The 12,631-nt window shown below is 47.5% G+C and overlaps 1 protein-coding gene across 2 annotated transcripts in view; it reads left to right on the top strand.

The window, feature by feature from the left end:
- ABCF1 (ATP binding cassette subfamily F member 1) overlaps nucleotides 1–12,631 on the top strand; it is a 38,694-nt gene that overhangs the window by 13,926 nt on the left and 12,137 nt on the right. For both annotated transcript variants that reach the window (XM_082209420.1, XM_082209419.1), the window contains exons 11-19: nucleotides 97–213; nucleotides 1,610–1,702; nucleotides 1,949–2,071; nucleotides 3,181–3,281; nucleotides 4,419–4,504; nucleotides 5,520–5,659; nucleotides 6,031–6,179; nucleotides 7,677–7,760; nucleotides 9,920–10,044. In XM_082209420.1, coding sequence (XP_082065546.1) covers nucleotides 97–213; nucleotides 1,610–1,702; nucleotides 1,949–2,071; nucleotides 3,181–3,281; nucleotides 4,419–4,504; nucleotides 5,520–5,659; nucleotides 6,031–6,179; nucleotides 7,677–7,760; nucleotides 9,920–10,044 — 1,018 coding nt within the window. The remainder of the gene's footprint in view (nucleotides 1–96; nucleotides 214–1,609; nucleotides 1,703–1,948; nucleotides 2,072–3,180; nucleotides 3,282–4,418; nucleotides 4,505–5,519; nucleotides 5,660–6,030; nucleotides 6,180–7,676; nucleotides 7,761–9,919; nucleotides 10,045–12,631) is intronic.

Below are 12,631 nucleotides of genomic sequence, written 5' to 3'. Positions count from 1 at the left end.
CTTTTCTTTTTTTACTAGAAGACCCATTGGCCTGACCCAGCGGGCCTCTTCTTAAGTCACGTTCTTATACGAGTTTTTGTTTCTTTGGTTTCACAGAACATGTTTGCCGCTCTGGAGGCTGAGGAGATAGACGACGAGGAAGAGGGGGATGAGGATGACCAAGAGGAAGAGGCCAGAAAGGGCAAAGAGAAGCCCAAACAAGGCAGCCAGCCGGTAAGGGAGCTTGTGACTTCGCTGCATTAGTTGAGCTTTGTCCACACTGCATTCCACCTTATGCAGGAAGGCAGAGGAGAGAGCTTTAAGGCTCCTGCTCTCTCCTTTCATGCGAAAAGGCTGTTTGTTATTTATTAGTATTCTATTAATTGCGCTTGCCTCCCACATTCGTTCATCCAGGGTTCTCAAGCATGGCTCTCCCTCATTTTATCTTCACAAAATTCCTGCAAGATGGTTTAGGCTGAGATCGGGTAGTGGGCCGAAGGTGAGCTTCATGGCTGAGTGAGGACTAGAACCCACGTCGCCCAGGACCCAGTCAAACACTCTAACCACTACGCCATGCTGGCTGTCTCTTGTATTTACCGGTGCCTGTGTGCATAGCTTAGATCTCCGCTCCTCCTGTCTACTAGGAACAAAAAACACTGGGCAAGGCAAACTCACCTATTGGTGAGGGTTCTGGCAAAAAGCTATGGGGTGTGTGTGTTGGTGGCATGTTAACAATGGGTGAAATGGCACAGTGCTTGGAGTATATTTCCCACGTCTGGATGTTCTGAGATAAGGGTGCCAGGCGCACCAGGTTACCGTAGCAACACCAGGGAGGTTGAGTGTATGCCTTGCTGAGCCATTCACCCTCCCATTGGTTCAGGAAATGTGCCTAGAGAAAGTATAATAGTCTCTAGGACGTTCACTTCGTTACTTTGAACTGTGTGGGTGAGGAGTTTTCCCCCCTTAATAGGGGATTGTGGAAGAAGCTGTTCTGCTGGGAGCAGGGAATCTCTGCTGATACGTCACACTGGTTGAGGTGCGGTGAACTACCAACTGACTTCCGCAAGTCACCCATTGGGTGGAGTGCAAACCATACTCCTTCTAACATCCTTCTCCAACCTGGAGATGGCTTGGACTACAATTCCCATCAGCCCCAGCCAGCATGGGGCTGATGGGAGTTGTAGTCCAAAAGATGTGAAGGACCCCAGGTTAGGCAAGGCTGTTCCTAGTGCCTGGGACAATAAGACCTAGGTGCCACTGCAGCTTACCCCACCCCCCAAAAAACCCCCACCTCCTTCCTTTCTACTTCACGTGGGCAAGGAATGAAAGGGAGAGCTATATGAGCAAGCCACTTCTCAACCCTATGACTGACCCGGAACTCCGGCAAGTTTTCTGGAGAGACTGAAGAGGTCTATGGAAGCACCTCTTCTATTTCCTGGGGTTCATTCCCTGCAGAAAGGACTCTTGAGCCCTGCAGAGCTGTACCAGAAGCGAGAGAGGGCAGGAGAGGAGTCTTAACTCTGAACTGACCTTGAGGGGTCTCTCCAAAGGTTTCGTATTAGGGCCTTCTTGGTTTCCTTTCCTGGCCCCGTTTGCTAACACAAACCGCACCACCTTGTGATTTCTGTAGCAGTCGGAAGAGGAGGGAGAGGAAGGGGAGAAGAAGGAAGACGATCCCTACGCCCATCTCAGCAAAAAGGAGAAGAAGAAGCTCAAGAAGCAGGTTAGATCTCTGCCAGGGACCGAAGGAAAAGGCCCAAAAGGTTATTCCTGTTTGTGGCTGGCCAGGGGGCAAAAAAAGGACTTGTGGCTTTCTCTGCCTGCCAGTTGTAAGGTCAAATCCTGGATAGAAATAAGTCTCTGGAGAGTGAGTTGGTGGGCAGACTGGCACCTGGCAAATGGTAGATGAGGAAGAGTCTCTTTTTTTGTTGCTGTTTCATGGCCAGACTTTGTTTCCTCCTCCGAACAGCTGGAGTTCGAGCGGCAGGTGGCAACCTTAAAAGCAGCCAGCGCGGCAGAGAACGACTTTTCGGTGTCCCAAGCGGAGATGTCCTCACGGCAAGCCATGCTGGAAAACGCCTCTGACATCAAGGTATGGCTGTCTCGTTCCACTGGCTCCACCTTGCCCCTTGTCCACCAGATCCAGTGTGGTGTAGTGGTTAAGAGCGGTGGACTCATAATCTGGTGAACCGGGTTCGCGTCTCCGCTCCTCCACATGCAGCTGCTGGGTGACCTTGGGCCAGTCACACTACTCTGAAGTCTCTCAGCCCCACTCACCTCACAGAGTGTTTGTTGTGGGGGAGGAAGGAAAAGGAGAACGTTAGCCGCTTTGAGACTCCTTAGGGTGGTGATAAAGCGGGATATCAAATCCAAACTCCTCTTCTTCTTCTCCAGTCTGGATCATTCCTCCAGTCTCTTCTTCCATTGCGTCTCAAGAGTGGACGCCTAATTATATTTTCTCGACGGATATGTAAGCTTAAGAGGAAGCTTAGTCACCTTTGGCAGAGCAAGGAGGGGCAGCCTTGGCCCAGATGTTTTGCACTTCATCTTCCACCAGAAACATCTGTATGGAGGGAAACAGGTTGGGCCAAGGCGTGAAGGCCTCAGGCCAAATTTGCAGCACCTCCAGTTAAAACATCTTGGGTGGAAGGTCCAGGAAAGGTGTTTTAGGAGAATGAAGGGAGGTAGCCTCAAAGCAGTTTACAAAAAAGCTAAAGCAACAAAATTACCACGAATAAAAATTTTTTGGCAATAATTCAAGACTTTCAAAAAGTTAGAACAAGAGTAGAGTAAAAGTAGATTAAAACCTGCATCCTGGGTAGGCTTGTCTAAACGTTCAGAGCCAGCAGATGGAAACAAGAGGTTAAAAGACATTAAGAAGGACCTCTCCCCGCCCCTCCCCTGAAATTATTATTATTATTTAATTTTACAAGTGCAAAGTTATAACAGTGCAGAATGCATATCCATATTTAGGAGATTTCTCTGAATCGCAAGACTTCCCACCACCCCCTCCCTGGGTTCTACTATCAACCTTTTCAACTGCATATTATTTCATAATCCATAATTTGTATCTGTCCCTATTATCCATGTTATTTCCTACGTTACAAGTGTTATTAAAATCCTGCTAATGTTTTTTATCTGCTTACAGTGGTCTCCTAAATAAATTATAATAAAAAGGATTTCCTTTACCTTCTATTTCAGCTGGAGAAATTTAGCATCTCGGCTCACGGCAAAGAGTTGTTTGTCAACGCAGATCTATATATTGTGGCCGGGCGCCGATACGGCCTGGTGGGGCCTAATGGGTAGGTGTCTGTTAAGAGGTGAATCTCCACTGTTTTCTTTGCTTACCCCAGTGGATGATGAAACACACTATCTCTTTAATTCACAAAGCTATAAGCAACTTGGGCCCCAAAGTACCTTATGAGCTCACTGCCTGATTCCTAATAATAATAATAATAATAATAATAATTTATATGCTCCACCTCGGTTGCTGTGCGGTCTTTAGTTCCCCCTAAGGTTCGTCAGGCCTTTACTGTGGCAGGTCCTGCCCTATGGAACTCCTTGCCAGTAGAGGTTTCCCAGGAGTCACCCCTGCTCGTTTTAAGAGGCCTTTCAAAAACCGTATTAGTTAGACAGGCCTGTTGAACCTAAATGATGTTTAAAAATTGTTTTGCCTTGCGTTTGTTTAGGTTGTGTGTCGCCTTGTGATATTTTACATGGAAGTGTGGTCCGCAAATATTTGAACTAAATCTCCAGTGACCACAGGCATGATGCTGCAGAGAGTAATTTGCGGGGGGGGGGGGGAAGGCCTGAGGCGGGAATGTAACAAAACTTTGTCTAAAGTTCCTTTCCCAGCCCAGCAGCGTCCTTATTGGCCTTCCCTCCTCTCTGGACCACACAGGTGGAATTATTTCAGTGGTCTTGGTCCCATTTACACGTGTAAAAACATATTAAGGAAGTACTCCTGTCCTCAATCCCTCGGGCACATGCCAATTAAAAAATGGCTGCTCCCATTTTTAATTGACATGTTCCTTTATAAATTTATTACAGTGGTACCTCGGGTTACAAACGCTTCAGGTTACAGACTCCGTTAACCCAGAAATAGTACCTTGGGTTAAGAACTTTACCTCAGGATGAGAACAGAAATCACACAGCCGCAGCGGGAGGCCCCATTAGCTAAAGTGGTACCTCAGGTTAAGAATGGTTTCAGGTTAAGAACGGACCTCCGGAACGAATTAAGTTTGTAACCAGAGGTACCACTGTATAGGAGTGCTTTTTTAAAAAAATGTCCTTGTAGCGTTTTATGGAATGTTAAATATCTGTTGGTATGTTTGCAGCTTTCTTTTTGAGCACTTTATCTGTAAGCTCTTGTTTTGTCTATGGTTGCTTTTGCTTAAGGAGAGCACCAATATTCCAATCCTCTCCCCCTCTCTCTCCAGGAAAGGCAAAACTACCTTGCTGAAACATATTGCCAACCGGGCCTTGAGCATTCCTCCCAATATTGATGTCCTGCTCTGTGAACAAGGTAAAGGAAGAAGCGTTCCTTCCCTCTGCAGTCCATTCATTGTCCCGCCTAGGCAGGGGGTCCCTCTTATTAAGAACAGAGAAAACTGCCGTCTATTATTATTATTATTTTATTGATAGATAAATTGATTGGATTTATATACCGCCTGTACCCGCAGGTCTCAGGACGGTTCACGGAACTGACTCAAACCACCAGCTCATTTCAGTACTGCCTGTGCCGATGGGGAGAAGCTCTCCAGGGGTTCAGCAGAGTGTCTCTCTTAGCCCCAGCTAGATATTACTGGGGACTTCTGAGCCAGAGTCAGGAATAGGTCAGCCATAAAACACCCAGTGTCAGTGAAGAAACCAAATCAGTTCAGCCTTAGTGATCCCAGCAGGGTCTTGCCCCAATGAGGTAGTTGCAAAGACTGAAGGTCTCTGCCTTCCCACCGCTCTCTAAGATGGGCCCTACTTCCGTAGTTCCTTCCGCAGCAGCCAAAGGCTCCTTTGTTTTGTCTGTCTCTGCTGCACCCTCTTCATTTCTCTGCATGTTCTGGGAAACCAGAGGGGAGTGGAGCTGGTTACAGCAGGAGGGGGAGACTCTCTGCTTCTTCAGCAGCCAGATCTCTGCCTCTTCACCCCTGCTCTGATTCTAGACTGCTCTCTGCCACAGCCTCTTCCTGCTCACTAAACCTTGTTGCCTCTTCAGCTTCCGACATCATCTCCAAGTCTGCTCCTCCTTCTCCCTCTGGTCGCTTAGCTTTGTTCCACCGCCAGTCCCTGAGCTCTGAGCCTTCTTCCCCTGTGGGTTCCTTTGTGGGTTCCCCAGTCCATAACATCTGCATGCAAACCAGATGCTCAGCCACTGATCTTAGAGCCCTGCCCCCTCTCCATTCAGTAGCACAATATGAGTGTTTTGGCTGCAGAGATTTTCTTTTTTTAAAAAAATAATAATTTGGTGCTAGCTTTGATCAATCCTTGGCCGTGGGGCTTAAGCAGCAGAGTCTTCACGGTGGTGTCCTCCTTTATCTTAACAGAGGTGGTTGCGGATGAGACCCCCGCAGTGCAGGCTGTGCTCAAGGCCGACACCAAGCGGCTGAAGTTGCTGGAGGAGGAGAAGCGCCTGCAGGCGCTGCTGGAGAAAGGGGACGACGGGGCTGCAGAACGGCTGGAGAAGGTACTTGTGAAGCGTTCCCTGTCCTGTGACAGGATTTCTCTGATCTGGAATGGCTGGCATCACTCAAAATGTGTCCTTAGATACATTCGCAGAACTGTAAAAATGTTTTTTAAGCTGTATTTCAATCAATTGTTTCAATCAAATATTTGGTGCTAGCCACCCTGAGCCCGGTCTTGGCTGGGGAGGGCGGGGTATAAATTATTATTATCATCATCATCATCATCTTACAAAAGCCAGCAAAGCAAATTAAATATTTCTCCTGTGGGGTGAGAAAAAAAGGAAGGGACATGTTCACACTCAATTTCTGGTTGTTAGCCTGTTCCCTTTTGTTGATCCCTGCTCACACCATCTATTTCCTCCCCTTTCCCCAGGTCTATGAGGAATTGCGGGCCACAGGAGCCGCAGCAGCTGAGGCAAAAGCCCGGAGAATCCTGGCAGGTTTGGGCTTCAACCCTGAGATGCAGAACCGGCAGACCAAGAAGTTCTCTGGAGGCTGGCGGATGAGGGTGTCCCTGGCCAGGTAATTGTCAGGTGGGGAGAGGTGGAGAAATGGGAGCATCAGCATGACGTATCCTTGAAGTTAATTCCTTTTCGTTTGTTGCCCCGTAGCCAATATTCTCTGGGTAACAGAACAGTTTTAATTGGAAATCCAATACAACATCATTCAAATTGTGGCACGGAAGTCAAATAAAGCAAGGGGTGAAAGGTCACAGGTGCTAGCTTGTGATGAGTGGTTGTCAACTAAGTTTTCCTCAAAGTAGACGTTAATGGACCTAACCCAGTCGTGTCTGCTAATTGCACTGTGTCTCCTATGAATGTACACCTCGGTGGTATACCACTCATTTTCTCTTGTCACAAGTGGCTTTAGGATAAGGAAGTCCACTGCAGCCACATTCTGCCTCAAAAGCACTCTGTCTTGCACCACACAAGGTAGATCAGGGATTGTCATGGGAGCCAACAAAGCACATTTTGGAATTTTGAGAAAGTGCCGTGGGCACCAGACACAAAATGGCTGCCTTGGAGGTGTGATGTAACACAAAATGGCTGCCACTTTTAAAAGAGCTGAAAATGAGACAGGAGCGCAAGGCGTGCCCCCCCTTCCTGTCACTAGGAGGATAGACACCTATATCATAAGCCACCGCCACTCTCACCCACAAAGAGATGTTTTATTTGCACCTCTCCTCTGTTCAGAACTGATCAGGCGGCCAGTGTCCACTCCTAGTCGCCAATGAAATGTGGGCCTGTTTAAGGAGAGGCCAAGCCAGTTTATGCAAACAGGAACTGAGCACGAAGAGCAAATGGCCTCTGTTGCTTGTGTGTTGTTGTTGTTTAGTCATGTCTGACTCTTCGAGACCCCATGGACCAGAGCACGCCAGGCACTCCTGTCTTCCACTGCCTCCCACAGTTTGGTCAAACTCATGCTGGTAGCTTCGAGAACACTATCCAACCATCCTGTCCTCTGTCGTCCCCTTCTCCTTGTGCCCTCCATCTTTCCTAACATCAGGGTCTTTTCCAGGGAGTCTTCTATTCTCATGAGGTGGCCAAAGTATTGGAGCCTCAGCTTCAGGATCTGTCCTTCCAGTGAGCACTCAGGGCTGATTTCCTTAAGAATGGATACGTTTGATCTCCTTGCAGTCCATGGGACTCTCAAGAGTCTCCTCCAGCGCCATAATTCAAAAGCATCCATTCTTCGGCGATCAGCCGCCTTTATGGTCCAGCTCTCACTTCCATACATCACTACTGGGAAAACCATAGCTTTAACTATACGGACCTTTGTTGGCAAAGTGATATCTCTGCCTTTTAAGATGCTGTCTGTTGCCTGTGCAGGAACAGTCAAACCGTCTCGCTCAGTATTGTCTACTCTGACAGCATCAGCTCTCCAGAGTTCCAGGCACAGTTTTCTCCCTGCCCCATTTGGAGATGCTGGGGGTCGAACCCAGGATCTTTGACCTTCAAAGTAGATGCTCTGCCACCAAGCTTTGACCCTTTGTCATTGCTAGCCGTTCTCTCCTTTCAGAGCGCTGTTTATGGAGCCCACACTGCTGATGCTCGATGAGCCCACCAACCACTTGGATCTCAACGCCGTCATCTGGCTTAACAAGTAAGTTGCTGCCTCCGTGCGTTTGGGGGCATAACAGCTCGGCAGCTGGGGGGGGACACCTGCGTGGGTGAACATGCCTGCTTTCCAGTGAAGGGTGGGCAAAGCAGTTTTGGTGCTAGCCTTTTTTCTTTACCTTAATATCATTCATTTCCACCCTCCTACTTCCCCGATGGACACCACCCTCTGGACGATTTGCAATAAAAGTTTAAAAACCACCAGCGTCAACCAAGGAAAACCAACCACGCTGTGCATTGTTTATGACACGCAGACACAGGCCCTAGTGGGAAATAATAAGATGCACGCGAGCTTTAGTTACTGATTTATTGAATTTACATCAGTGGCGTAGCGTGGGGGGTGCAGGGGGGCCGGCCGCAACATCTGGGGGGGTGCGCTCGCACTCGCAGCTCTCTGCCCCTACCTGGCTCACTCACTCTCTCTCACTGCAGTGCTGGCTGTGCGAATCCAAGCCGCTGGGTCGCCGCCCACTGTGGAGGGGGTGGGTGCCAGGGGTGCGATGCGGAGAGCGAGCGAGCGAGGGACTATCTGGGGGAGGGACAGTGCAGCAGCCGCCCAGCGCAGCGCTGAGCGCGGGAGAGAACCACACCAGACCAGACCAGGCAGCAGCAAGAAGAAGCTGGCAGCGGCGGCAGGTTAGGGGTTAGGGGGCGCAAATTACTTGCCTTGCTCCGGGTGCTGACAACCCACGCTACGCCGCTGATTTACATCTCACCCTTCTTCCCCATAGAGCCCAGGGCTGAGAACAGATGCACAGTTTGCTGTGTTTGTAAAAAACATTTTAAAACGGGTTAAAATGTTCTAAAACACAATTGCAATGAAAAACATCTAAAAGCACTTGAGATTAAAATATGTGTCTATGCGTTGATCTCGGGGCAGCCAGGAACAGTATTCTTCAACCACCAAATGCCTGGGCCAACCGGAATATTTTCAAATCCCTCAAAGTTAGGGATGGAGATGGGCACACCTGACTAGAGAAAGCATCATTGCTTTTGAATACCTGTTGCTGGAAACGACAGGAGGGGAGAGAGTCCTGATGCTCCTGTTAGACTCGCTGGTTTCCCAGAGGCACCTGGGTATCCACTGGGAGATGCTTGACTAGATGGGCCATTGGCCTGATCCAGCAGGCTGTGCTTACGAGGGCATTCAACAACCAGGGAGCCACCACTGAAAAGGCCCTATTTTATTTTACACAGGTCAAAGGCTTTCCTTGGGGCAGAACTCTTCCCTCTCTGTTAATTTCTCAGCCCCTCCTAATTGCCACCTTACCTACATCCTTCTCCTTTTGCCTCTGTTTCTGATTTCAAAAGACGGCCTAACCCTGAACATCTGTACGTAGTAACTGTTGTTGTTTGAATTTATATACCGCCCTACACCCAGAAGTCTCAGGGCGGTTCACAGAAAAGATTGACATAAAAACTACAATATAGATAATCAAAATAAAAACAACACCCCCCCCTAAAAAAAGAGCTACATTTTAAAAGAGTATAGGATGCCAATCAGATCAACCAAAGGCCTAGTTAAAAAGGAACGTTTTTGCCTGGCGCCTAAAGGTGTATAATGAAGGCACCAGGCGAACCTCCCTGGGGAGAGAATTCCACCGACGGGGAGCCACTGCAGAGAAGGCCCTGTTCTCGTGCTGCCACCCTCCAGACCTCTCGAGGAGGAGGCACAGAAAGGAGGGGCTCAGAAGATGATCTCAGGGTCTGGGTAGGTTCATATGGAAAGAGGCGCTCTTTGAGGTATTGCGGTCCTGAGCTGCTTAAGGCTTTATAGGTCAAAACCAGCACTTTTAATTGGGCCTGGAAACTAATTGGTAGCCAGTGCAGTTGGACCAGGATCGGTGTAATATCCTCAAACCGTCTTCAGAGGCAGCCCTACATATAACGCATTGCAGTAGTCTAACCTTGAGGTTAGCAGAGCATAGACAACAGTAGTTAGGCTATCCCTGTCCAGGTAGGGGCGTAGCTGGGCCACCAGCTGATGGAAGGCGCTCTGGGCCGCTGCTTCCAAAGCAGGGTGGTTCCATTACAAGGAAAATGTACTCCCTATAATCTTTTTTAAAAGTATCTGGTGATGGGTTAAAACTGAAAACCAGTCCTCTCTCTTTCATTGTCTAACGGTTACTCCACACCCTCTTACAGCTACCTCCAAACATGGAAGAAGACCCTCCTTATTGTCTCTCACGACCAGGGGTTCCTGGACGACGTGTGTACGGATATCATCCATCTGGACATGCAGAAGCTTTTCTACTACCGGGGAAACTACAGTAAGTGCCCACAGAATCCTCCACATTTAAGGACTAGGCAGGTTTTTTTGTTGGGGGGGGCAATGCCGTTTCTAGGGTGCTGTTGTGTTTCTTTGCGGGGGGAGTTAAGGAAGTGAAACATCAAGGAAAACTCATTCAATATCGGTCATAAGGTAACTTTGTAGAACTGAAGCCCCCCCCCCCTAAAAAATATATATCTAGAAATCCGTCAAGTTAGAGAAATTGGATTTTGACTTCGGACGTTTCAACTTCAAAATTCCTCGGAACTTGAAGGGTTTTAGACTTGTCGGGGCAGTCTTTTGACTGTGTGTTTTTGTGTTGTGTGGGTTGTTGTTGTTTTAAAGAGCGTAAAGTATCGAATTCTCTTAAAGGCCAGCTTTCAAATACAGTTAGAATCAGAGGGTTGAATCTAGAAGTTGCGTGAATTGAACTGAGCTGAAGGGGTGCTCTCAGTGGAGAGGGCCTGATTTTCACCAAGTGCCCAGGCTGCTGTTACCTTTGTACATTTACGCCCTGTCTGAGTCTCTGGGATTGAGGTCTACTTCCAGTTCAGCGTGCGGTACTTCAGAAACTTAGAGGCCCGAAACACCCCTTCTGGGTGGAATGTTGTTAGACTGTGAAATCTCCTTGCCCCAGAGCCATGTCTCCAGCGGCCTCCATTTGTTGCAGATACAACATAAGCTCCTTCCTTTGTTCAAACCAGAGCAAGGACACAGATCTTGTGACTTGGGAGTGGAGTTGCATGACTGTAGCAAAATATTTCAGGGCTGCCTCTCAGTTCCCACGCCTTCCACCACGGCAAGGGAAATGGACGTTTTCACACAGAACGTGGAATGCTGATGTTTGGCAAAACTCATTCTCCCTCTCTCTGTTCAATATATTTTACCTCACGACTTAACTCAGCCAACATACGGCCATTTGCTGCAAAGTTCAGAACTGACTCCTTGGCAATTTCTTTCCCTTTTCTCTTCCTCCCTTTGCTCTGGCTTCTGATCAAATCAATTTAAATTCAAGGAAGGGGGAGAATGGGGAATAGCGGGACAGAAAAGTTCAGTTTTGCCACCAGAATAACTAAATAAATCTATGCAATGCTTGTCCGGTAATGAGGTGTCAGAATTTGAACTCCCTGCCCAACTCTAAGCAGAGGTGGCTCCATTCTCTCCCCCCCCCTTAAATATGGGAGGAGAAATGGGGGGCACCCCTCTGGAAACATGAGGGCTCAGGATTAGGGATTCAGTAGATTCGGTGGAATCTTAAAACTCCGGGGTGTTCCAGCCTAACGTGTCTCCGGCCTTTTTTTTTTTTTGCCAATATGCAAGTGCTGAGATAGCAAGACAGCTTTATCAAATGTGCAAATGTATTTTATAGGATTGAGCAACTGAAACCAGGTTGCTGCTGGTTTTGAGCCCTGGAGCAAAACAAGTCCCTGCTCAGCGACAAGCAGTGACTTGGATCGCATTGAAATCCACTTCCCATAGTCTAGGGGTATCTGCAAAACTAGATTTCCCCATGCCTGACTTTCCCAGGGTGCATTTCCATGGAGATTTGAATCTCTGTCGCCTGTCATTCAGAAGACAGGAGTGCCTGGTGTGCTCTGGTCCATGGGGTCATGAAGAGTCGGACACAACTAAACAACAGCTGTCATTCACAAACCTCTTCTTGGAAAATTTAGTCCATGCGTCCTTATCACCCATAACAGCTAAAAAGGCAACTTCCTCATCTGGTAGCAATATACTTCTGATTAGCAAATACCGGTGCCTGCAAGTGTTGGGTGTTATGAAGTGTGTATGCCGGCCTGCAGTTCTCACTTGCAATCCTGACACCCTTTCCCCGCCCCCAGGAGATATTGCAACTAAGGTGGCTTAAACACGCACGCCTGGGTTCCTGCCATGGAGGCTTTTTCAGGGCCAAAATAGAACTTCCAGGCTCAGGCGCTGTCTGCGATAGCAAAAATCTGGTCTCCGGGGAGTGCTTCATAACAGGGTGGAGAGCCTTTACCTCAAGGTCTTTGCTGGCCACAGCCAGACTCCCAATTCAAGACCAAGATAGTTCAGATCTCCCCAAGACCAAGGTGAAGAGTTGGTGGAAGAAGATTGGGAAAAAATTTAAAATTTATTTACAGAAACATTGCAAGATCCAGGAATGCTAGAAGGATGTTGGAATGAAGCAATGTGGTTTTAGCAGAAATGATATAAAAGATTAGGTAAAAATTGATTTTTTAAGTGGTGAAATGAGAATGTAAAATTATAGTACACTAAGATAAATTATTAGGATAAAAACCAAGCAGAAAGGATTTGCTGAAATATTTAATTGAACTAGAATACAAAAAAGGGAGGTGTGAGGTCAGGGAAACAAGTAAAAGAGAGATAAGACATGGAAAGATGGAATTGTTTTTAATTGTTTATATTTTCTTGTATTTCGTATTTTCTGCTTTTCTTTTCTTTTTTCTTCTCTCCTTTCCTTTTTCTCTTTTTTTTGTAACTTCTTTGAAACTCTAATAAATATTTTTTTTTTTAAAAAAAAAAGATAGTTCAGATCTCCAAGATGATGTTGAACTACAACTCCCATCATCCCTGGCTATTGGGTG

Source organism: Podarcis vaucheri (assembly GCF_965113315.1).
Source record: "Podarcis vaucheri genome assembly, chromosome: 2".
Classification (NCBI taxonomy): Eukaryota; Metazoa; Chordata; class Lepidosauria; order Squamata; family Lacertidae; genus Podarcis; species Podarcis vaucheri.
This window is presented reverse-complemented; position numbering and strand designations above follow the sequence as displayed.